The 27,299-nt window shown below is 37.1% G+C and overlaps 1 protein-coding gene across 3 annotated transcripts in view; it reads left to right on the forward strand.

Moving 5' to 3' along the window:
• The window catches only part of stxbp5a (syntaxin binding protein 5a (tomosyn)), a 75,144-nt gene that overhangs the window by 32,078 nt on the left and 15,767 nt on the right, over window positions 1-27,299 (forward strand). For all 3 annotated transcript variants that reach the window (XM_052585622.1, XM_052585623.1, XM_052585621.1), the window contains exons 5-17: window positions 5,228-5,362; window positions 10,724-10,787; window positions 11,738-11,821; window positions 16,387-16,510; window positions 18,674-18,752; window positions 19,216-19,370; window positions 21,012-21,084; window positions 21,194-21,341; window positions 22,015-22,082; window positions 22,560-22,600; window positions 24,611-24,831; window positions 25,894-26,078; window positions 26,850-26,975. In XM_052585622.1, the coding sequence (XP_052441582.1) occupies window positions 5,228-5,362; window positions 10,724-10,787; window positions 11,738-11,821; window positions 16,387-16,510; window positions 18,674-18,752; window positions 19,216-19,370; window positions 21,012-21,084; window positions 21,194-21,341; window positions 22,015-22,082; window positions 22,560-22,600; window positions 24,611-24,831; window positions 25,894-26,078; window positions 26,850-26,975 (1,503 nt within the window). The remainder of the gene's footprint in view (window positions 1-5,227; window positions 5,363-10,723; window positions 10,788-11,737; window positions 11,822-16,386; window positions 16,511-18,673; window positions 18,753-19,215; window positions 19,371-21,011; window positions 21,085-21,193; window positions 21,342-22,014; window positions 22,083-22,559; window positions 22,601-24,610; window positions 24,832-25,893; window positions 26,079-26,849; window positions 26,976-27,299) is intronic.

A 27,299-nucleotide genomic window follows, 5' to 3' on the forward strand; every position in this document is an offset into this window, starting at 1 on the left:
CCTCTGAGTGGAAAACGGTATCATCTCTCTGTTGAGCTGTAATGTTAACATGAATTGGCATTGAGAACACTTTTTTTTTTTTCTAGCGTAATGCAATGTATTTCTGAGCGATAATATTTTATATATGTAGAATTATATTGTATGATTTTATTTTATATAAGTTTTATGATTATATGAATTTTATATAATTTTATATGATTCGTACCATTTAGAATTATTGAATATAATTTTATGTAATTATATTAATATTATTATGTATTTGAAAAAAATGTATATTACATTTAATAAAATAACTTGGATGCCAGAACTTGTTCAGTAAGTTTTGAAATGTACTACTTTTTGATTAACTCTTTCCCCGCCAGCATTTTTGAAAAAAGTTGTCAGAAAAAAGTTTTCAGGGTTTTCAGGGTATTTTCACTAAAATGTCATGGCCCCCAGAATATTATGTTGTATGAATATCTGAACATGCAAAACGTCAAAATAAAGATCAGACCCTCTACTTAAAAAATTAAGAAAAAAAATATATGTATTCTTGCTTCAAGCATTTATCAACACTTTAATGTAGGTAGGATTCATAAAAAAACTACATTTTGAGCAAAAAGCTGAGATAATCACATTTGTATCAAATACTACATCTGGATCAAATTCAGTAATATTATCAAATTAAAGATGAAGTAGATGGCTTCCATCATTACGTATAACAGTGAGAACACAGAAATGTGTTTACGTGTTCAAAAAACATTATTTTCCTCATTGTTGTTCCTCTGTGCCCTGCCTTTCTGAAACACGTCGATTTTTATAAAGCTCGTTGTTATGAAAAGTGAAGTGTGCTCCGATTGGCTGGCTGTCAAGTGCATTGTGATTGGTCTAATATCTCAAGTGTGTGATGAAAATGTTACGCCCCTAACCATATTTTGGAAACTCACAGTGTTTCCACGACATGGCGACAACAATACTACAGCAGGAATAAAAGTTATGCCTTCTTTCTATGCGTAAACATTTGGGTGGTGTTATGCAAATCTTTCAACACAGTGATGTAGATATGTGGGGGCGTGTTTAAACAAGGTGTTTAGGAAGCGTGGACAAGTCTTAACTTTTATAAAGAATGTCTCTTCTGGTTTGAGACTTTAGTCTTTGCAAGAACAAGAATCGGCCCACAAAGGACTTGTGGGCTGAGATGCTGAAGGATGCTTCTTTTGGAAAGTATATTTTTGGGAGGAACACAGTTGGACCTACTGTCAGGACACTGTGGGCATCACAGAAGCTGACGATCTGACAAGAAGCTGTCGGAAGATGTTACAACAGCCAGAGAGGGATGAGAGAGAAACAGCCTGTTAAAAAATGCTCTTTCCTGGCATAGAACGTTAAAAGTGCTCCCTGAAAATGCTCTCTATATTGCACATTAAAGCATTTTGGAGGAAAAAGATTATGGACTATGTTGACTTTAAATGCTTTTGCTGCACTCAAACCATTCTGACACATAAGAAAAACAAAAATTCAACTGATTTAAATGCTGCATATTTGTTTTCACAAACGTTTACGGGAGGAAATGGATTAGAGCTCATTCGAAGCAGATTCTTTTCCTCCATATTGTACATGTGCAGCTGGTCAATTGTGTGTTTTATACGGTTGGCTTGCCTGAAGCAAAACACTGTCGTTGATTATGAATCTTCTTGTATTTGTTCAGTGAGCCCGGTGTCTCAATCATCATTCAGAGCTGTAAAATGAATTTTCCCTTATGAAAGGCAACGTTTACGTTTTTGAAGCAGTTATGACCTTACAGACACAATGTTTTACAGTCGCCATCCTGGTGCTGTAACATAACAGATGATCAGGGAGGTTGGCAGGTTTTTAAGGCTGTTCCTGAATGGATTTGCTCTTTGCTTGTATGTGTGTGTGTGTGTGTCCCTGCAGGACGAAGGCTTATTAAAGAGCAAGCCAAATGTCAGGAGTGCAGGGCATCCGTCTGTCATGCTAATACACTCATTTAGCTCATTATCACACGTTCACAGAAAAGCCATCTGAACAAATGCACACCTCACTTTCACACATGGAGGGCCGTTGATATTTGTAAACGTGGTTGTGTCTGGTTCTTCTGAACAGAATTAAAAAGGTGGGAAAAAAAAACTGTATGGCTCAGATTTCACTGACATTGCTGTGACCAAAGGTTCATTATAGTAAAAAACTACATAAATGGCAGGGAACAGCAATTTCTTAATGAAAATTGAAAAAATACCATTTTTTTAGAGGATACAAAATATAAAAGTATAAAAACAATACAAGTGAATGGAGTGAAATATGTGTTTTGATTTGGTCATAAATCTTGCCTAGTCATCCTGGAGTAGATGTGCGGATGTCATTTTAAATTCTCTGTGTTACATGACACACACACTCGCAGTAATAGATGTGATTCATTTTTTCCTGTGCTAATTAATGAATTCATTAAAGAAGGAGCATTAGCTAATTATGGAAAAGGTGCCAGAAAGGTCTCAAATACATAACTTTTTTTCCACTTAAGCATTTTGCAATTAAAGAAACGGATAGTACTTTTGACAGAATGATCACTTACCTGAGATAATGACATAATGTAGACATAAATATTAAGATATGTATAACTGTACTATATAAAAATATAAATGATTAATTTCAACTAATAGTTTGTGTAGAGCTGTATTGCATAGCTATATTTAAACGAGTGCCTTCTGAAAGCTGTTTGTGTTTGGAGTTTTTCATTCATACATTTTAAATAAAATTGCATGTGTGTTTTCTTTGAAAGCCTCTTATGTTTTCTCTTAAATATTTTTTTTCTTTTTGCCCTTTCTCAAGGGAGAGAAGAATAGAGAGCAGTCAGCAGTCCAACTTGTGTCCTCTTTCAGTGTCTTCTCCATCTCGCATCTGTCTAGCCCCTTTCACACTGCACATCGGACCCGGCATATTGCCGGAACATTGCCGGGTCGCCTTCTGTGTGAAAGCAACCATGTCCCTGGATTGATTCCGGCATTGAACCCAGGTCGGGGACCTAGTAACATTGCCGGGTTCGATCCGGGATGAGCACTGTGTGGAAAAAAGCCAGATCTAATGCCGTGTCGAAGTGATGACACGCGTTATCGCGTGACTCTTTTACCGGCTGTTTTGAAGGAAGATCAATGTTCGCGATGAAAAAAAAATGTGCAAACTGTAATGAAGCAGAGATCGGTTAGTTCCTCACTTTCCGCGCTGACGCTGAGATCGTTTGCTTGCTTCAGTGAATGTATAACGTGCCTAACGTTTTCGTCTCATACATTACACGTCACGCCCTGATGTCACATGTCTTTTAGGGATCTTTACGGGTTGTGTGTGAAAGCACGCACATATCCCGGGTAATCACTGGCAGTGTGAAAGTGCAAAATCTAGCGACCCGGGAACAATTGCCGGAACACTTTACCCATGTATTCGCCAGAATGGCAGTGTGAAAGCGGCTTCTGATGGACAGGGAAGAAGTGTGTTGAGTTTGATGCATGGTATTTCTCTCAACACTCTTCCACTCATGAATATATAAATAAGGTGCTGGTGTGAAGTGTTGGGGGCAGGTGTTTGTGTGCACTTGTGTTGCAGGGAAAAAGCAGTGTGAAAGGGGTGAGAGGCAAGCCGTTTGCACAGCACCAAAACAAACAAGCCTTTTGTTCATAAAATAATACCATATGCTCCACTTTTTCTAAAAAAGCACTTTTTCATTAAGATGCATGTGAGTTTGGGAAAATTAATACTTTAGATAGAACTTAAACTGAGTAATATTTCAATATGTAGTAGCTCAGTCTTTGACTTCAGTAACTTTCATCCCTCTGGGACGTACAGGAAAGTACATTTGAGTTGGAGTAAGCAGAACTGTAGCTCAAGCTAAACTAAGCATTTTTATACTCAGGAATGTCGTAAATTACATGCAAACATATTTAATTGGAAGAAAATCATGTGGTTCCTTGATGCAGCATGTGACTGTCAATATCCTGACTTTGAATGCGCTAAATATTACATATGCTAGCTTTCGGTTTTGCTTATCTTACCGGTAGTTTCCACAGAAAAATGCTGTTTCTCAAAGGTTGATCTTTCATAGTTTTTGGAGACTTGAGGGAGTCAGAAATGTTATGAACCGTCTCGGATGTGTCTCCTACTTTGCTTAGGAGAAGTAAACATATGATTCAATTATTGGCATAGAGTCTATAAAATTTGAATAAATCTCCAGTAAATTGGAGAAAAGTGTTTTATTGAAATCACAGCATAATCACAGACGTTGGTGTCTTGGTAAATCAGGGCACAGGTTGTGACATCTCTTTTGAAACTCTAAAAGAGACACTACAGATCACTGGGGTCTCAAAAATAATAATAAGGGGGACATTTAAAGTCACCATTTAAGCTATGTGCTGTAAAAAACTTTACAAGTAACTAAAAGAGACCAACATCTTTTAACCAATTTGTATTGTAGTAAAATAAATGAACAATGTGTATGATTTTACTGTGTTCCCTGCACAAAGATAGCACCATTTATTTGTCAGCAAAAGTCCCTCCTCAGAGAAAGTCTGATCGAGCATATTGCATTATGGGTGTTACCACCCTTTTCTCTATGTATGCAGTTTCTGCTTTTTAAACCCCCATCTTGTCAGCTGTGAATTACCCCTTTAATACAAAATTCCTATTTCAGTTACATCCATGCATGCATGAGTGCAGAGTCCATCTTTCTACTTCACATTACCTTCCCACTATTTTATAGAACTGAAATGGATTGATATTCCAAAAGAAACCTTCAAGGGCAACCTTCAAGAGTTCCAGTGTATCTAATCTATTGTGCTCTTATATGAGGTTGCTCAAATATTCATTTTGCAGCAATATGCTACATCTTGCAGCAACTTTTGAGCAGCCAAACCATATAATTTAAAGTATGAAGTATGAGAATCCTTAGAATACAGGCTGCTGGATCAAGATTCAGCGTTGATCCAAATTTATTTTACAATTTTCCTAATGGCCCCAGACAAAAATAACCTAATATGACCCTGGAAATTACAATAAAAGATATATCATTTTGACTGTATCTAATAAATTCAGATGAGAAAGATAATTAAGATAAGAAAGTATATTACATTTTCAGTGGAGACATATGAGGCCTTTCTGGGTAAAGTGTTTTTGAGTATGGGAGCCGTTTCTTATGAATTGCAAATAATAACACATTTTCTCTCTCTACATTCCTCTTTTGCAGGATAACGTTCTGTCATCTGCCCTTCCAAAGTAAATGGCTGTACATCGGCTCGGAACGAGGAAACATCCACATTGTGAATGTGGAGTCCTTTACCCTCTCAGGATACACCATCATGTGGAACAAAGCCATTGAACTGTGAGTGCCACACACACATTTGAAATGAAATGTAATCTCACTGAGACCTGGAATCGGATTTGTAATATATCATATATGTCACATCTGTCATTGTTCCTGTAGCCTTGTTATGTTTTATTTGTAACTAAGCCATCATTTCAATCAAATCCCATTTTAAATTGTCAATTCACCTGCTCTCCCTCCATCGCTCTTCTGCGTAGGTACCACAGGTTCTTCAATTATTCATTCAAACATTTTGTCAGCAGTTTTGTTTTCCTCCCTGACCCGTTGAAAAGGCTGCAGTGCCTTTGAGACCCAGACAGTGTAGCCACGCACACACACATATGTGTTTACAGGTGTCAGATCGGATCAGTGTTAGTATAGACAGATGTCCTGTCTTGCCTCTTGCTTTAGTACTTACGCACACGAACACTCGCAGACAGACACGCTGTGTCCCTTGCGACAGGAAGGGCAATTGTTGAAAGAGCTGCTCCGCCCTTTACTGTTGATCCTGTAGTGACAGACTAAATGGGCAATCAACGTGGCTTTACTCTCACGTCACTGAGCAGGGCATTTTCTCCATTGTCTCTCTCACACGTAAACACACACATATACACATACTGTATGTCGTACATCATATACGTCAGTCACATCACATTAGCATAAATCACAAATAAATAACAATGGAAGATTATTATTGGGCAGTGAATTGAAGAAATGTTAAAGGTACTTTCCACAAGAAGGGCACAAAATAAGGTCAGAACTTAATTTTGTGATAAAATCGTATTTCTGATAAAAAAAACATTTTATATAATTTAATATTTTAATAAATAATAAATTAATAATAAATTTTCTCTCTTAGTTTTCAAAATATTAAGTAAATGTCTAAATACAATTTAACACCAGTATTTTAGCGATATACGGTATTAGAATACACATTATATATTAAATAACAATTTATAAAATAAAATGTAATGTAAATGTTAAATAATATGTATAATAAATAATGTATTTGCTTTTCTAAAAATATGTAATATTTTTCCAGTAAATTGAAGGTCAGTACTTATTTATTTATTGCAATAAATACCAGGTTTCAATGTTTGAAGTTGATGAATTCATCAAATAATATTTATCAAATGACAATTTTTAAGAAATAATACATGTTTTGTAATGGGGGGGGGGGGTATCATGCAATTGTAGTGCTAAGCATAAACAAAATATTAAAAAAAAAATCTAAATATTATATGTAAGTTAAAATCATTTTTATTTGTACATGATCAAATTCATAACATAATTTTTAAATTAATGACATTTGAGAAGGTTAAACACATGAGATGCATTACTAGCAATTTTTCATGCTAGATTAATGTTTTATCATAATTAATCAGACATATATAATACTTCAAAAAACAAGGAAATTGTCTTTAAATCAGTGCCATTCAAGTGTGTTCATAAACATCCTTCTCCATGAACACACTCTCAGAATGCACTTCACAGTAGTAGCTACACCACAGCAGCTAACCAAGATGGTGTGTGCCTGTTGGAGAGAGAGAAATCTGGCATGCCACTCTGCTGTAGGCTTGATAACATGGTGGTGGGTGATGTAGGCATGATGCCAGACATTGAGAAAAACAGTTTGTTGCTGCAGGTTTCAGTAGCACAGTGTTGTTTTAGAGTATGGGGGCATGTATGTTGGCACTTTGACTGTGTGGGCTGTCGGGGGATTAAAGGTGGGCATAATGGAGAGGTGTGATGCCATATTGACAAGGGGACATCGAGGCATGTTACAAGGGTTACAAAAGCAGGTGGTGCAATTTTTAAGCTGTTCTCAGGTATACAGACTGGGTGCAAGTGAGGAAATGCCAGCATGCCCTCTGGACAAACAGATTGTCTCCACAATTCAGTCTTTGCATGTCTTTTGGTGTGACAGTGCTCTGTCATAAATCCAAATCTCCGCCAACAAAGCCACTGATGTACGGATCTCTCCTTGGCCAAGGTTAAGCAGACAGCAGTAGGCTGGGATTGCATACGTACTCATACAGTCATTAAAACAGTATATAGCAGAAACTTTAATGAAATTAATACAGAGTCTGTTAACCAACTGACATCCATTTCAGAGACTCGATTTGAACGACGTGTTACTGCTTAAAGCAAATGGATGCACTCACTTAAAATGTGAACGAATTGCATCTTGGATTCCGCACGTGTACACGTGCACACACGCAGCTGGTAGGGATGGAAGCAGATACTGTGCTGTGTTGCTCTTTCCCTGTGGTTTTTCCTAATGACAGGAAATTAAACTTCAAGTCAACATGCACTCCTCACAATCAGAGAGAAAGCATGAGAATAAAAGGTAGTGTGAGGATTATTTTGGACCTCAAAAAATTGTGGGTAGGAGGGTTTAGGTAGGTGAAATGGTGAAATTATGTAATCACAAGGTGTCTTGAGTGAATAAGAGTGAGGGCGGCAGTTACAGAATGAGATTTTGCCCTTCCTATTCTTGTTGCCATAGTGATCAGCTCTCTAAAACCAGCCTGTTTCTGCTAAAGTAAGGGTTGAGGGATTGGAGGGAGCGTAAATTAGGATTTTGAGGTCTCAGGAATGGAGTAGTTAATATCCGTCACTCTATCAACACGTTTGCCACCTTGACCTCAGTGTGAAGGTGCTACTGCTCCCTCCTTCGCTTTCTTTCTCTCCTGCTCACTCTCTGTCTTTTAACTAAACAGGGCTCAGTTTGTGCCAAATGTACTCGTTGACCTCATGAACTGAATTTGGTTACTGTGCCGGGTGAGGATAGGTTACATTTTTCTTCTCTGCTAGATTACTGAACATTTCATCATATCAGACAGAGAAGATGAATACTACTGCTTACAAATGGAGGCTTTAGATAAGATTTATTTAAAAAATTGCCAAAATGCTGTTTTATATCTGTTCATGTGGTGAAATTAGGACCTCAAACGAGCATTGTGGTTACATATTTTAAATAATAAATATGTGTACTTTTGGGACTGTCTGGATTGTTTAAAAAATGCAATAAAATATAAGAGATTAACCATGCCTCCTAATCTCTATGGAAATTTTGTTAAAATGAAGTGAAATACTTCCATTGAAATACCTGTCCTGTGTGAACTTTTTTGAATTATTTTGTCAAAATAATGCACGTCATTTATCTTTAAAGATAATTTCTTAGCAATTATTGATACATAATATGATAATAATATGTATGTACATACAGTATCATAATTAATGTTATGTGCATAATTAATGTTTCATTTTTTAAACACATCCTTTTATGGCCGAATCAGTAAATGACTTATAATAAACTCTATTTGGGATAATTAAATTAAGTCATTTTCAAACTAATTTAAGCTAAAACTAAACTTTTTAAAAAACACTGGCAAAAAAAAAAAAAAAAAAAAAAGGAACACTCCACTTTAAAAAAAAAAAATAGGCTCATTTTCCAACTCCCCTAGAGTTAAACAGTTGACTTTTACCATTTTCGAATCCATTCAGCCCTATCTCTGGGTCTGGTGGTAGCACTTTTAGCTTTAGCTTAGCATAGATCATTGAATCTGATTAGACCGTTAGCATCTCACTCAAAACTTACCAAAGAGTTTCAATATTTTTCCTATTTTAAACTCTTCTGTAGTTACATCATGTACTAAGACTAACAGAAAATGAAAGTTGCCATTTTTTTTGCCTATATGGGTAGGAACTACATTTACATTCCAACGGTCTAATGGTCTAATCAGATTCAATGATCTATGCTAAACTAAGCTCAAAGCGCTACCGCCAGACCCAGAGATTGGCTGAATGGATAGAGTGTTCCTTTAAAGAAATCACATGTGAAAACACCCTTAAAGTTGGCATGAAACAGAAGTTGTGAAAGTCTTCACTAATGTGATGTATATCAGAGTGAAATGGCCGCTCCAAAAAAAAACCAAAAAAAAAAAAAACCTGTAAGGCAGGACTTGATTTTATCCATAGGGAATTGACTAAATTGCTGGATTGTTTTTTTTTACTGTAGTGATATTTTGTTGCATGAACAAGGTTGCACAGATAAATAATTTATAATAAATACTGCAATATTTAAAGAAATATCATATATACAGTATTTTGTAATGGTGAGCAGGTGAGGGGCCCTGTGTTACAGATTTTTATTCCCCATGTACCTGTCAGTTAGGTCGCAGACGCAGATCAGGACCCCTGTCTGTCGAAGCTCCATCACAGTAACAGATGTATAAGGCTCCGTCTCTCCTCATCACGCTGTAGCTCAACAGAATGTAGCTGAAGGGGACAGAAGGACCCCTGTCTAGGCCACGGCTGTCACCACTATAGGTGTCTAAGGCTGTGCCTGTGAGCCGTCAATAACACCGTTGGCCTGCTGGGTAGTCAGAGGGTACAAAGGAATAAGACTCCTGCCAGTACAATCAATGGCTTATGGGTGTCCACAATATTGCTAGCTGAAGTAGCACCTATTGATGGCAAGGCAGCTTGTTTTGTGATGAATAGAGAGAAGGGTTCTGTAAATTAAAGTATCAGTACATGCTGTCTTTTTATTAGGCCTGTATTTATTAGAATGAAACATTTTGCTCTTTCCGATCTACTGGGCTGTTTCTTAACTAAAGTAATGATGGCATATTATTCATTGGCTGCAAATGAGTGGGCAGTAGTAGTCTTGTAAAAATTCTCGCTTACACCATTGTGTCCCGGGGAGATCTCAAAGCTTCTTTTATGTATTTAATGAAATTTTAACTGTGAATATTATTGAGGTTTGAATGTCTGTGGAGACTTATACATTTCATATTTCAAAAGCCTAATGGAGTAAGCATCTGGATGGAAAAATTCAGATTAGGTTGGTTTCAGTTGGACAACATCAAATATAAGATGCCTCTATAGGAGCCTGTCATGAATTATTCGAAGCATTATGTAAAACCCTTTCATTTTGAACAGCTTTGCATGGCAAGTATCCCACTCCTGGATTTTGTAATGCATTGTTAATGAAGATATTTTTTATGAGAAAAATCCCATTTTAGTGGTGATAAATCTCAATGATCCCAGCCAGTGCTGTATCTAAACTCATGCCATCAAACCGTTTGGGGGATTTGAATCGTTATGAAAAATTCTCTAGATTGAATATATCATAGTCTTATTTGGTCTGATAAGTGTGTATTTGTCTGTTGAAAGGAATTGACATCCAATAGAGATTAATATTAAATGATTCATTATATATATAGTTATTAATTTTGGAAATGTTTTTCACAGTCATCCCCAAGGATCCTTTCCTCACTGTCTTCATACTGTATTTCTCATTATGTGTTTGAACTCCTCTATCCTGTCTCCTCGCCTAACACCAATCCCAAACCTGTCTTTCTCTTACAGGTCCTCCAAGGCCCACCCCGGCCCAGTCGTTCACATTAGTGACAATCCTATGGATGAGGGCAAGGTAAGGCGATCCCTACACAACTACATGAAAACAAATCAACCATTCCTGACATGAATAATTCATTTCCCTTACTTCACACAACGCTCTTGTTTTTTTCCATTCTGAACTCATAACATTTCTTTCCTACAGTGCAGCACAGTTCAGTAATTGGGTCTAATCTCACACAGCTTGTTAGCAAATTATGTTGTTTTTGAAAACAAATGATCGAGGAGATATGAAGGAGGTGAACAAATGCTCCAGCTACTTCCAAATACATTTTTTTAGACATTCATTTTACCTCCGCTAATTGCCAGCACACAGTCAGAGGGGAGCAGAGAGACCGGCACACACACCTGCTGGGGTTTTGCCTTTGTATGGATGAAAAACTGTCTGTCTCTTACTCTGGCAGCTGGGAGCTCCTCATAGGCGCCTTTATAGGGACGATCTATTCTCTCTCTCCCATCCCACTTCTGCCCCTGAACGGGGCATCGATCCATAAAAAGTCCACTCAGTTCTTAATGGGTCTTAAAGTCCTTAGACACATTGTCCCACCCTCTTGGCTGACAGAACTCTGACACTTTATCAATTCATAGACAATCACTGAATCTTTAAAAACAAAGAGGTTTTGAGTTGAGTTTTCATTTTCCGGTGAGCCATTTCTTTCATAATAAATGCAGAGTTGAATTATGTTGATAACTTGCACATTTCTTCCATGTTTTGAGCTGAATGTTTTGTCTGATTCATTGATTTTGTTGGAGAATGAAGGTTTGTTTGGATTGACAAATCAGAAAAAAGGACTAGAATTTTTTCAAACAGCTATTTAATGTTTTATTTGATGAAACGCATCATTTACTTTCAGATTTACATCACCACCTCCATGAACTCTCATCAGTTTACAGGTCAGGTTCAATAGCCTCACAGCATATTTTGCTTCTTTTCTTGTTCCCCCCACATCTTTCTTCTTCTTTCAGCTCATAATAGGATTTGAGTCTGGGATCGTAGTGCTGTGGGATTTGAAATCAAAGAGAGCTGACTACCGATACACTTATGATGAGGTATGTATTGTCACACAATGTTGAATTCCAGGCTCCTGTCGCCTGCAGTGGCACAAATGCTAAGAATATGGAAATGCGTTGCACAAATATTTATGAGACATACAGTAGTCTGTTCAGCTTGGTGCTACAGCATCATAGAAAGATATAAAATAAGTGGCAGTGTGTACTTTGGATGCTACTGTAAGTTTTTCCTATTCTCAAACATTCATTCATATTGGGGTCTTCTTCAGGAATGTTCTGAAAAGTGGAGGGACACATTATAAACTCATTACTCATTCATATTCATTAGGTTACAACATGTTCCCCCAACTTATTTACTGAACAGCAAAGTGAGCACTATAGCTACAGGAGGATTACAGTTGGTATGTTTGTTCAGTCTACTGGTTGTTGTTCTTAAACCCATTAATTAACTAATCAATAATCTATTGATTAATTGATTGATTGAAAACAAACTACTTTAAATATTATAATTTTCTCAAATACTTTTTAATATAATAATTATGAATCGAAAGTTCAAAAGAACAAAATTTATTTTAAATATAAAGCTTTTGTAACATTATATAATTTTACAATGTACTGTCTCTCTTGGTCAAATAAAAGCATCATTGCTGAGTGAAAGTATTTATTTAAAAAAATCTGATTTTTCATTTTCTTTTTACATATAAACTGTGCTAAAAGTGGATGAACTTGGAAATTTGAGGAATGTCACCTTTCAGCTGTGCTATAAATCCATTTATTGGCCAAGTATCTCTTGAAATGGTTTTGAACATTTCATTTCAGCTTAAATGTTATTTATTTATTTACATTTTTTCCAGAAATAGTCTTTTTTGTCTGACTGTCCTGGAAATTATTAACATGCATCTGAAAAGCCCCCATAGAACATACAGTTAATCTGCCACTCCAGTTTAATCTGGTTCGATGGCTTTTGTCAACAGTGGCAGCCAGCGTAAATTAGTTATTATGATGAGCATGATGTGCCCAAAGAAAAGTGCAAAGGAATTAAAACTGACACACGCTTTCCCCCCCCAGACATGCAAGCACTCACACACACACACACACACACACACACAAACATGCACATGTCAAACCCATCTCTTGTTGTAACCCCCTCATTGGTGTGTTAGCGTATACGTGTGTTGTGTGTGAGAGTGAGAGTTAATTTCTCAGAGGACAACTCATCTGTACCCTGATGAATGACTGTGCCTGGCTGGATGTCTGATATATTCCTGCCTTCATTTAACTTGATTGATTAGTACAGCAGAGATAAATGTCCTACAATTCACTGCTCCGTAGGGGTAGCAAGGTGTCATTTTCGTACCATGAAACCCTATTGTCCATCAGACCCCCCATAGTGTCTTATTGTTTATAATTATGAAGGAGAGACCAGGAAAAGGCTCAGACAGGTTGATCAGACTGTCTTTAGTTATGCAGATGTTGCCTGGGAACCTTTTTATCTTTGAAGGGGTCACAGAAGTGCAATAGACAGCAGAATTAACATCATATCAGATCATGGGAAGCTATTAGTGCTGAAGGGGTCACTGAGGTGCAGTTAGCAGCAGAATTAGCACTGAGGCGGTAAGGAGTTATGCGGTTACAGATGGTTGGAAATGCTGAACTAAGGATAAGGAAAGGATCAGTGCAAGTAGCATAAAGGACGGACTTTCTGTTTGATAGAGATTTTAATAATCTTGCTTTCTCCATCTTCGTTTCCCCTCTCCTTCTAATCTTTCATTTCATAATTTTTGTGTGCGATATAAAGTGAGATATAAATAATAAACTAAATTTTTCATTGCATCTATACAAAGTTCCGTCATAAAAACAGAGATTGGCCTGAACACAGACTGCTAGTGATCACATATACCTACATGGTGCAGCTGATTGGTTTCTGTTGCGTCAGCGGCCAATGAGCTTGCTGCTTAATATTCAAATACTTGACCAGTGTTTTCTGTAGTAGTTTGCAAAGTGCTTGCAGAAACCCTTCACCTTCCCCAGCTCCACCTGTATAGATCTCCTAAAGGTAATTTTTTGGGCTTCATTTTTTTTATCTTTATGAAGATAGTACAGTGTAGACACGGCAGGAAGCAAATTGGGATAAAGAGAGGGGGCGGGGACAGGAAAGGTCTTCAAGCCAGGATTCGAGCTTGGGACGCCTGTAAGGTAACAGCATTATATGTCGGTGCACTGCCTGCTAAGTTATCAGCACCGACTGCTGCGGGTAATTTCATGTATGTTATATATTTTATGTGATGTCATTGCTGTGTGGTTGCTAGGGTGATTAGAGTTGTTGCTAGGGTATTGCTTATTGTCTAAGTCAAAATACTGTCCCTAACTGTAAATATGTGGAACAGTTATATTGATAACAAGCACTTGCTGTAATTAATATATGATTTATATATATATATATATATATATATATATATATATATATATATATATATATATATATATATATAGATGTATGTATACACATCTACAGTAGTCATTTTTGGAGAAGATGACCCTGTTACGGATGGCTTGAAGTTCACTCTAGGAATGATGTGTTTTGTGTGTGTGAGGGCAGTGGCAGCAATATTTTTGGACTGAAGAGGCGGGTTGTGGCTGCCTGCAGTAAAGCCAGCAGACCTCTTTAGCTCTAATTGGGCCTCTGTGTGCGTGCATGTGTCAGAGGTATGACAGTGTCACAGTTCCCTGTCTCTGTGGGTATCTCCAAGAGTGTGACGAAGAGAGAGAGAAACATATAGAGGATAGAGTAGAGGGGAGGGGAGCTAGAGGTCCTGGTATTTTTAAGGTGTTGATAATAAGGCAGGTGGCATATCCTATAGTACTTTCTCAAGCTGACATACACACACACATCCATACAGTCATCCCACATGTCCTTGTCACTGTATGACTGTAATTACAAGTCAGAAGCTATGGAATACTAGTGTACTGCAGGGTATTCAAGGATACAACCAACCCAACAAGGTCGATAATCTAATCTAGAAATCAATTTGTAAGGCCTTACCTTTTACATTTATGAATTTTAGGAATCAGCCACTGAATTATCACTATAGATAGTGATTGTAATTTAACAATGAACTGTATTCTGATCAATCACTAATCTGAATATGGATGTCTGCTACTGGTTATTGCCTTACAGCTCTCTCTCTTTTTATTATTATTTATATATTTGATTTCATTAACATTTGAGACATTATTAAAATATAACCTTATTCCCCCTTTTTTGCATGCATTTTTCCACCAGTGCTACTCAGGCTTTGCACAATAAAATGGGGTAGTTTGCATTTTTATCTGATTCTTGTTCTGATAAAAATCATGGACAATATTAAGATACTTGCAGTTTATTCATCAGGAAGTTCTGGTCAAGTGCATTTCTTTATAGGATACAGTATTCCATGCTGTGTTCTGTTGCATATTTTGGCAAATGTAGAAGCCCATTCAGGTAATCCATGCATTCAAAAAAATTACATTCTGGCGTATACTATATTCTGCAGAAATGAAAATGTATGTAATGCAATTCTGAATAGTTTGTTTCATGCTTCATTGGATGTCATTTGTTTAGTAAAACACATTTATGCTGAATAATTGTGTTTCAAATCCATTTGCTCTGTACCTTCAGAACATATATTATGCAAGCAATATAATCCTTTCTAATCATAGTGGGGTGTTGTGAATGTGCTTCAGCATATTTTTGTGTGTGTGGGTGCGTGTGTTCATCTGGCTCCTCCTCTCTGGATGCTCCTGTAATGATGTTGCACTCGGTTCATTGATTAGTTAGGTCTGCTGAGGTTCGTTCCCACTGTCTGCTGGAGAGAGAGATAGAGCCGCCATCATTATGCTAAACAAGAGGAGACTGCGCTTAATTAGAAAATAATGAGAATTCTCTTTCAGCCTTCTTTGTGCTTTCACTGGCTCCCTTTTCTCTCGATACTTCAGTCTCATGCTGTGCATTCTCTCTTTTTCTCTTCATCTTGATTCAATTCTGTACCATTCATTGTGCTATATTGGCCTGACTGTTTTCCCTATAGTATTGCCTGAGCCTTCAGTCAATACAATAACAGTACAAAACAAAGCTATATAAAAACACAGCTACTGATGTGCAACAAAAGAATTATGGGAAGGTTAATATATGTTCCAATAGGTTATGTTCCAATATATGTTCCTAAATTTTCAATAAATGGTGTTTTAAACTTTCTATTCATCATGAAATCCTGAAAAATTCAAAATATCACAATGACATTAATCCTCACAACTGTTGGTTCCTATTGTTGTGGTTGCATCGAAGCCACATATTCAGAATGTGTATAACAGACCTACTAGCTTCACTGTTTGTTGCATTTGTATTGATGCTCAACACCAGAAAGACAGTTTTTTTCACTTATCCTAGCATGCCTCTTTATTCAACCTGGCTAGACCCAACATATACCCCTGGGTCATGTTCTTGGGCATTAACGGTGTGAGTTACTATTAGGAAATCTTCCACTGAGTTGCCTCTCCCCATGCAAGCATTGCTAACCTTTGTTTCCTGCTCTTTTCCTGTCTTGAACTGTCATTCTCACTTACAGGCGATCCATTCTGTGGCCTGGCACCACGAGGGGAAGCAGTTTATCTGTAGTCACTCAGACGGCACACTGACCATATGGAATATAAAGTCCCCAGCCAAGCCCGCACAGACAATCACGCCACACGGTTAGTGATCTTTCTCTTTTTCTGGCTCAAACACAAAAAACTCATTTTCTTCAAATTCATTTTTTGTCAGGATAAGGGTTGCAAAATTAATTGCTCTCATGTCTATTTCAAAAGGTTGTATCACAAAGACTTGTTAATGCAGGGTTGTAATTTGATTTTTCTCCCCTTTCTTCACAAAGGAGCTTAAAACAATCACCTCCCCTTTTCTGATTTCCATTTCAAGTGAAGCTTTAATTTTCATTTTGCTCCTCCATGTAGACTGTCTGCATTGTGGTCTTTAGTGATGAGTGAGATGAGGTCATGTGCTTCCTGTTAGTGCATGGCCTTGCCTGCTCTATTGAAGATACTCCACTACGGTCCGCTCTTTATACAAGAACCCCTTCATGAGAGGAGAACATCAAACAGCCAGATTTAGGGCCATATCATACACCCGGCCCAATGCAACACAAGGCTAAGCGCAAGTGTGTTTGCTAGTTTTAGTCCGCACCATTCTCATTTTCCCATCCAGCGCCACGTCGTTTAATTAGCAAATGCATTCTTGCCCATTTGTGCGCCCATAGGTGTTCTGGTCTAAAAAAGAGGTGTGTTCAGGCGCATTGCTATTTTAAGGAGCTGAAATTAGACTGCGCCATAGACCAACTCAAACCTGGTCTAAAGTCTAAAGTCAATTGTGCAAGATTTTTTTGTTATTTAAAGAGCGCGTTGGTAGAAAATGCACCTCTGGGTGGGTCCACAGTGCGCATTGACTTTGCTTAATACACACAGGGATGTGCATCACACAAACATGCCAAATATTAAAAACAAAAGGATAACAGTGTAAAAGAATATTATTGTGTAGGCTACATAAATATAAAAATGTAATCATGAATAGTCATTGCGTGTATTAGAATTAGGCTACCTATTTGCAGTTCACCCTCTTACTACTTATAATGATGAATGAAATAATATTTCATCCCAAGCCTTATTCACCTCGGGAAGCTTTGGTGGATTCCTGCTTGTCCCGTAGATGATCTGCTCGTGCGCGAAGTTAAAGTTTCTTCGCATGAGACTTTATCCCTTACATAACATTCTTCAGCTTTTCTACTAACAAATTCCGCCATGTAAATAGCAATCCACCATGGCACCAGCGCATCTCACTTTTAAAGGGAATGGGAGATGACACTCTGATTGGTTTATTGAACGTTATTAAGAGAATAGGGACAACCCATTCCATCGTTAAAATAGCAAAAGTGGATTTGGACACACCCTGAGTGCACCTGTGCCATGCGCTTTACACTTTGCATTTAGATCGTTAAAATAGGGCCCTTAGAAACTAATTGGGAAAGGCCATAAAAATATTGTCAGAATTTTGGTGTTTTTAATCCATAGGCATTAGTAGGCCCTGTTTAGAGAGGAATTAGCCCCGCTGTTTTTTTCTTTTTTAGCCATATTAAAAATCTGTTTAATTTTTTCTTATTTTACTTTGTGTATTTAAACAAAATAAAAAACAGCACAATTCTTTAAGTTTATTTATTTATTTATAAATTATTTTAAACGCAGTATTTGAGCTTTTTGGTCATGAGGCAAAAATATTCTTCTGAGCCCAACTAAAGACTGAAATCCTGGAATCACCATTTTCAGTTCAAAGATTTTTTGGGGGAAAGTTAAGATTTTAAGGATCGTCGTTTAATAAACTGCTTTGAAGGAGAAGAAAATTACATAAATCAATGTGTTTCATAGTGAACATTTCTGTTTGTTGTGAAAGTGCTTATGTAGTTCTCCTGTGACACACATCATGTCTGTGGGAGAGAGAGGCTCTTTTCCAAATGACACCCTCAGCCTCTGCAGTCGTCTACTTATTGGTGACATAATTCTTGATAGATTGTTGGCTGTAAAGTCTCCTCTTAAAATGCCAAATGACAACTTCACTCTTTTAAGTTTTGAAAATGTGCAGGAAGTTTTGTGGCTTTAATCCATTGGATATGAACCCCCCTATTTGCTACTACACCCCTAAAATGAACAGAACACTTGTTTAGAAAACTTCCTATTTCAATCGGAAATATGTGAATGGCTTCTTGCTCATCAGATGATTTAACGGGGTCTTTAGTAAGTCCACAACAATTGTACTGTTGAATCAGACTCATTCCGAGAGTTTCCCAACCTCTTTTTCTGGCACTGTTTCAGGAAAGCAGCCTAAAGATGGAAAAAAGCCAGAGCCTTGCAAACCCATTCTTAAAGTAGAGTACAAGACCACACGAGCAGGGTAAGTGCACATATGCAGCAATACAGTTTTGTTTTTTCTGACCATTTTAGACCATCATGAATGGTGGTCCAGGCTGGTTTTTGCTGGTGAAGCTGCTAAACAAGCATATGTTAAACTTTTCTAGCAAAATGTTGTTTTTAAATATATGTGGAGTCCAAAAGTCTGAGACCACATTGAAATATGGAATAAAAATTTAATTTCAAGCTCATTTAAACCTGGAAGTAAACAAAAAGTTACAATAAATAACAAGTACTTAAGATTCTGCAGGATTTCTAGGTCACAACCAAATGAACAAAAGTTGTGTAGCCCATGTGCCTCTTTTGTTAAAGGAAAAGGCTTTTTAAAAGGCATTAATTTCAGCTTCTCACTCAGATTGTTATGCAAATAATCTAATTTGAGAACAATACAAGCACAAACTTTTCAGCTTTTCAGCTCACTTTCAATATGTTTGTGTTCTGAACAGGGATCCGTTTATGATCTTTTCTGGTGGTTTGTCGTATGACACTGTTGGTCGACGGCCATGCTTGACAGTAATGCATGGAAAAAGCACGGCAGTACTGGAGATGGATTATCCCATTGTAGATTTCCTCACCCTGTGTGAAACGCCATATCCTAATGGTATGTAGGTCGATTTACTCATTAACAGCACCTGCTCTGTCCAATATTGTTGCAATAAGTGCTCCGTCTTTTTATCTCATGCCACTTCTTCTCTTTTCGTTTTTTTGCTGACATTTGAAGCTTTGTTTTGTTGGGTTGTTCTCTTCTTTCATGTTTTTTGTAGATGAGCTTGAGCTCTCCCACTGGAACTGCTGCCTAGTAATTACATTTTACATCACTTTTTTTTAAAGCTCCCTCTATTCATAACATCCAGTTCTGTGACTGCATTAGTTTATTATTGCCAGAGCCATTTGAATAATTTATCACTTTGGTGGCTATTTATGAATAGTAAGTGTTTTCTTTCCTCTCTGCAGGCAGCTGTAGCAAAGGCTGATAGGACTTTAGTTTGTTAATAGTCTGCCAATAATTTGCTGCTGTGAAAAAGAGAATATTAAATATACTTATTATGGGCTCTTTAAAATACTTGGTGTTCCGATTGGCCAGACTCAAACTTTTTTTTCCCCCTAAAATGTCGGTTGAGCTAAATTTCTGCATTGCTTTTAAGCATTACTGATATAAAGTAAGTTCTTTTTCTTTTTTGAAAGAAATTAATACATTTATTATGCAAGTATACATAACACTGTTTTCTATGTTATGGACTTTTTTCTTAGTGAAAATCTGAGTAGGATAAATGAAGTTCAACTCAAATCATTTTAGTCACCATGATTTGTGTTGGAGTTTATTTTAAGGTAATAACAAGCTGACTGTACTTTATCCCTTACATAACACCCTGATCATATCACATACTTTAGTTTGTGCATGGTGCTGGATTAAAAAAATGTGATTCACCTTGCTTTTAGAGATAATCATGCAGTTTTTCTTGCTTAAACAAAGCTTCTGTGTTCGTATATTTGCATTAAAGGCTTAACCGTTTTGTTTAGAGTTTGCATCAAGCCAAACTGTGAGGCAGAAATGGGCTGCTTGCATAACAGTGTCTGGATCTGTATGTTGATTAAGCTATATTTGAAGTGACACATCTTTGGTTCTGACTCATTATTGAGACATTTAGAAGGTTCAAACTTATGCAGTGACGTCTCTAGTCACTTTAATGGATCAGGCCACTTAAATATGATACATACATTATTATAAATTTGTGCCAGAATGGGTACCATATGCCTCTCTCATGTTCATATACTCCCGAGTCCTATGTTCACCAAGGGTGCATTTATTTGATGAAAAACAGTACTGTGAAATAGCATTATAATTTTGAAATAACTGTTTTCTATTATATTATTTTTTATTTAGCAATTTATTTCTGATGATGTACAACCTCTATTTTACTCCAGGCTTTATTGTCACATGATCCTTCAGAAATCAGTCTAGTGTGCTGATCTATGCTAAGGATACGTATCTTATCATAATCAATGTTGAAAACTTTATTTTAGGAAAATTCAAAAGAGCAGCATTTATTTAAGATATAAATTTTTGGTAACATAAGTCTTTTGGTCAATTTAATTTCCCTTTTTTCCAAATTAAAATATTTTTTAAAAATCAATAGTCGTAAATGGTATGTAAAAATATGTGCATATATATGTAAAAAAATACTTAAATATGCAGTGATTTATTCATTATTTTCCCCATCCTTTTTTCATTTCTCTGCAGATTTTCAGGAACCCTATGCTGTAGTGGTCCTCCTCGAAAAGGATTTAGTTGTTATTGACCTTGCACAAAACGGGTACGTATCACCCACAGCATTTGCATCATATTTGTGTCTAACATGTTTGACGCTATCACTTTACCACCACAGTATCAATCTTAATTTTTTGGCATCTGATGTTTTTCAGTTACCCTATCTTTGAAAATCCGTATCCCATGATGATTCATGAGTCTCCTGTGACATGTTGTGAGTACTTAGCCGATTGTCCTGTGGACCTCATACCTGCACTTTACTCTGTCGGGTCTCGCCAGAAACGACAGGGCTACAGCAAAAAGGTACAACAGCATGTTCACACTCATTTAAAGGTGCTAATCGGTTAATGATGTCTTTTAAGTCAAAATGTCCTGCCTACACACATGCATCTTGGCTTTTGAGTGCCTAAATTACAGTCCCTCATGAATCGCCCCATTGCCCTATGCCTGCGTGACTTCAGGCTCCCGCCGTGCAGCACATTGTGTCCTTAGACTATGTGGGTCTGAAACACAGAAGGGGTATTTATGAGTATGAAGAAATCATGACCTCTCAGCCAAGACTGGAGTGCGGTGTGTAAGTTGTGGGTCTGTCTCCCACAGGGAGCAGGTTAACTCCAACGGCCCACTTTGAATCAACTCCCTTCTGAATACCTTTGAATAAACTGCTTCAGCTTCCACACCTCGTGAGGAAATGCTTTCCTATGGAGTCTCCCCTGCCATTTAATAACAGTTCCACCCACGTTGGAGAAATGTTTTGTGGCAGCCAGTTCATGCCACAGTCATTATATTAAGAGTACGCTTACTAAAACGTACAAATTGGCCGATTTCCTTTTATTAAGTTTCCCAGGAATGTGTACATGCTTCAGGGCTATATCTACTAAATTACCTCTATTCTCATATGTCGAGAAATGTTGGATTTATGTGGTTAGCTTTCGTGGATTTAAGTGCTTTTATGTGGTTCTGTTGTTCATCACAGGAATGGCCTATCAGTGGCGGAAACTGGGGCTTGGGCACACAAAGCTACCCTGAAATAATAATAACTGGGTAAGAGCAGTGTGCACTTGTGTGTGAGTCAGTGAATGTGTGTCTATGCTTTGTTCTATCTTGCCATTCGTATTTCTGCTGAAATGGCAGAGTTGGTGAAAAAAGACTTAAATGGAGTAAAAGAAGAAGGCAGGGTATAAGAAAAAGGAGGAGGAGTGCAGAGGAGAGGGTAATGAGCAGGACAAGATGGTAGCGAAAGGGAACTGTGACAAAAAAGTAAGCATTTTCTGATGTACCGCCCATGGGATGACAGAACCTTTTTTTTGCTTTTTTTGCTTTTTTTGTGGGTTTGACAGCTGTGGGAAGAACAAATCCTCTCATCTCTTGACTAGCTTTTATCTGACATAGAAACTTAGCTTACCTCAGTGGTTTGTTTGAAAAGATGTGGTAATGGGAAAGTGCCAGTGAGTTTATGTGGGTTTATGTTTGAAAATGTATGAGACAGTTGGAATAAAAGATTGTCTGCTCTTCATACAGGCATGCAGATGGTTCAGTGAAGTTCTGGGATGCTTCAGCAAGTATGTACTGAGCCTTTCTGGCTTCACATTCACCCTATTTACCGCTTGTGTGCAGTATAATAGTTCCATTTACCACAATGTGTGCAGTATAATAGTTTTTAAAAGCTCATAAACTTGCTTTAAACACATTCGCATTTCATATTGAACTCGGCAGACACATTTATTTAAAAACAAAAGTTGTATATCAGATTTTTTCATCCCTTGGACATGAACCCATGACCTTGGTATTGGTAGTGAGATGCACTGCTATTTTGGCGACTGCAAAGACTGTGGATCAAAATAGTTCAATCATATTACTGTGAATGGCAAGTGCAACACGCAACAAACAGGAATTAGTCAGGAGGAGCCAATTGGCAAAACTGAAGCTCTGGTGCGGATGGAGTCAGTTTCCTGACTGCACAAGCCCATTGGCTTTACCAACCTAAAAACACATGCTTTTTTTTCATTCAAGATGAGCAATTTGAGAACTGCATTGATGGGTCAGTTTATGTCAGATGTTATTGCCATTTTGAAATACGTTATTTAAATGTTAATTGGTAAAGCAGTTTTTTTAGATTATGATATTCCCCATTCAAGTTGATATTTTTGCTGGTGCTGCGTGCCTGAAATAGCTGCCCGGAGGCATTGCAAATCATTTGAACTGATTTTCTTTGAAAGGGACTTTGGCCACAGTTATGATCACATTTGACTAACACTGTTTAATATCTAATTAAAAACTGGATTCTGCCGACCACTGTTGGAGTATAGCTTGACTTCACACATAATTTACCTTAACAATAAGGCAATTTTCCGTGATTTATCACCCAACTGGAGACTGACCTTATAATGTCACACACAAAATCCCCCCAGATCTCACAGGCTTTTTCTTACCTTGTGCACCGCTGAGAGAAGTGTTACCTGTACATGCCATTTCACCTTGCTTAAACTGTGAGCTTGACAGACTACAGTTTCCTCTGTTCCTGTACCTCCTAGGTGCTAAAGGACATATTGCAATATAAAAAATACCACAAAGGTTGCAAACCCTTCACAAAAGTGCTTGTTTAACATTCAAATGAGTTTTCTTAGTGGTAGAAGATAATTTAAAACCAAAGTGGCCCTCATTTTGTTTCACCAATGAAATATAAAGCTAATTGGACAGGACTCTTTAATCCTGCTTAGACAGAGTCTAATCTTATGCCATTTAATATTTTTTTGCTTTGGCTGAACTGAACAATTGGAGTCAGTGGATTAAAGGTCCTCAAAAATTGGACAAAACACATTTATGCATTTGATGGCATTGAAACACTTTCCATCATTCATTTAATTCTCTAAAATATTAATTGTACAAATCTAGAAGTTGCTACTGTAGATTCTGATTTGTCTATTCTCAAAATGTTGTGGTCTTTTTCTTATTTTCCAAAGCAACCTATTTCCTATTCTATTATTTAGTTAAAGTGTGTTAGATTTATGTCTAAAATAATTTAAGTTAAATTTCGTTTGTGTCATTCATTGATTCATTTATTCATTTAAATGAAAGGTAGTTGTGTAATAAAACAGATAATGTACAGATTGCTGGTAATATGTAAAATGAATATGCAAAATAAACCTCTTCAAATTAATACAACATAAGGATGCATCAATATTAAAGTTCTGTCTGAAACCAATAAGACAGTAATTGTTTTCATGTTCTTGGCTGATCAACAATAAATTGACATTATTAAATGTAGTGCTAGTCTAATTAAATAAATGCAAAACAAAACACACAAAAACTAAAATCAGTTTTAAACGGCACAGGTGAATTTAGACATCAAAACACTGTAATGTACAGTATGAAAAAAAATGTATATTTGTTTTGAGATTTACATAAGACTACATTTTTAAAGCAATTTAATGCTTTTGAAGATTAACTTTATTAACATTATAGTCGTGTTAGTTGAAAATATGACAAAAATCACTACATTTGTGTTGACGACTGGTTGACTACAATTATCTCTCACTTTTTCCTTTGAATTCAATTTGCCATGTGTTCAGTAATGCTCCAGGTTTTGTACAAGCTGAAGACAGCTAAGGTGTTTGAGAAGGCACGCTGTAAGGAGGAGAAACCCAACACGGAGATTGTGGATGAAGACCCATTTGCCATTCAGTTGATGTCTTGGTGTCCCGAGAGCCGCATGCTTTGTGTGGCTGGTGTCTCTGCCCATGTCATCATATACAGGTTCAGCAAACAAGAAATCACCACAGAGGTTGTGCAGGTAAAAATAGGTTGTTTCTTCTTTTTAATGTTAGACTTATTTTGTAAGAATTATGTAAGATTATTTTTTTTCTCTTCACTTAAAAAAATCTTTGTTTTCTGGGGTGTAATAAGTAATGTTGCCCTTATAGACACTCTCAGCCTCTCTCTCGCATTCCCTGTCTCGAGTTATTTTAGTTTCCTGACAACTGCCATGACTCATAACGTTAATAATAATATAAAATCTGTTCATTAAATGGATGTTGTTCAGTGACTTGAATGTTTTTGTGCATTTGTACGTGTATGTGCCGTCTACAGAGCCAACTAAGGATATCCGAGGAACAGTTGTTACTCAGATGCTTAACTAAATCCCTAAGCCTTTCAAAGCCGTTTTAATTAATGTTCTCCACATCTAGCTGTATATTGAGCTTGAATAATTAATACTGCGTTCATTTTGCCCTCTCACTGGTTTTTTGCAAGCTGTACATTTGCATACTGATGCTTCCGTGACCCATAAATAAATGAGCGCTTATGATAATGCTATTAGAAAATATATCTGTGAATAATTCGAATTTCCATATGATTTATTGTTGGAAAATATATAATGTGGTAGACTGAAGCAATTAAGCAATAGTGCTTTAGTAATGCTTAATCAACGCAACTTATTTACATATTAATACATGACTCATATAAACAGGATAATAATGAATCAAATGTTCAAATACAGTCATATTGGGGACATATGAATTTCAGGCACAGGACCGGAACTCATTGGTGAACAGAGGCGCATGCTCAGAGCAAATGTGGGAAAACCATTAGTGTTACCATCGTCTGCTGACAGAACGTTCACACTTCTGTATAATGAGGGCAAATTAAGCCTATTAGCACCTTCAGTCCCGTGACTCTCACACACATAGAAACACACACTTGGAAGAGACACGCACGCCAATTAGTGTGTCTCATATTAAGAATAGCGACACCAATGGGGATCAATTAACTCAGTGTGTTTAGCTGATTCATACACGTCTGTTCTCAAGCACAATAGTGTCAATGACCTGTGTACATGTGTGTGTGGGTTTTACAGTTACTGGAGGTCAGGTTACAGTATGAGCTGAATGATCTGGAGTCTCCAGAAGGGGGAGGAGATCAGACACCAGCTCCTCTCACACCAAGCACCTCCCCCAGTCCACAAACCGCCGCCCCACAGACACACACATCCACTAGCAGCAACTCATCAGATGGGATCCGAGACAACATACCCTGCCTCAAGTAATTCTGCTTTGCAAGTTGTATTTTAATACACATAACAGGGAATCCAAAAGTCTGAGCATACTCGTATAAATGCCTTTATTTTACTTTTTTTTCTTTTACATTTAGATGTTTTTTTTTCCAAAGCAAATGATATTGTCGGTAGAACATTTTGATTACAAATATGTTGAGGGTTCGATTCCCCGGAAACACATATGTAAAAATTGATAGCCTGAATGCACTTTAATTCACTTTGGATAAAAGCATCTGCTAAATGCAGGAATTTTAAAGCCTGATGACTAAATGATCCAGCAATGATCCAAAGAGCATCTTGTGTTCACTGGATTGAAAACACCTGTCTTACTAAGGACTTCACTTGATCAGTTTATTTGATTTTTGAGAACCCAACGGATAACTTGCACCACATTTAAGTGTCAAGTTGAAAATAGTTCTTAGCTTTTACAAACCCATTTTAGGAATTCTGTGTTCTGTTCCATTCAGCTGCACCCTGTTTCAAAGAGAGCCTTGAGGGATGTACTGTAGTTGCCACTGACTGAAAGTTAGTGTTCACAGAATTGACGCAAATTGTTGTCTGACAATCAGACAACAAAGGTGCACCATGAGGCCCCTTTTTGGCACATCTTTGTGTAGTTGTTAAAAGATTTTGCTAGTTTTTATGATTAAGCATGACACGTTCAAGTGCTAGGGTACTCATGCCCATTCTCAGTATGTAATATATGACATTATAGAGGAAATCATTTTTCGCATGTCCTCTCTCTGTCATTCCCTCAGGGTGCGCAGCAGTCCTCTGAAGCAGTCTCCAGGGTATCAGGTGGAGCTGGTGGTACAGCTGGTGTGGGTCAGTGGAGAGCCACCCCAGCAGATCAGCAGCTTGGCCATCAACTCCAGCTATGGCTTGTGAGTTACTTGAATATTTGAAGACTTGTTTTAAATTGTTTTGTCAGGTGGCTCGGAACATGCAGCAGACTGTCAGGAGTGTTTATGAAAGCACAATATTTGCTTAGTTCTTTAGTTATATTAAAATATTTTACAATATTAACATACATTTTAATACATATATCAATATTTTCAATGAATAGCAACACCTATTTTGGTTTGTTCCTCACACAAAATTAATGTAAGGCTTAATAAAACTTGGCATACACAATCCTTCAAAGTTTGGGGTCTGTATTTTATAACGTTTTTGAAGAAATTTACAAATGCTTACCATCTGTGCATTTA

Source organism: Carassius gibelio, chromosome B20 (genome assembly GCF_023724105.1).
Source record: "Carassius gibelio isolate Cgi1373 ecotype wild population from Czech Republic chromosome B20, carGib1.2-hapl.c, whole genome shotgun sequence".
In the NCBI taxonomy this organism is placed as follows: Eukaryota; Metazoa; Chordata; class Actinopteri; order Cypriniformes; family Cyprinidae; genus Carassius; species Carassius gibelio.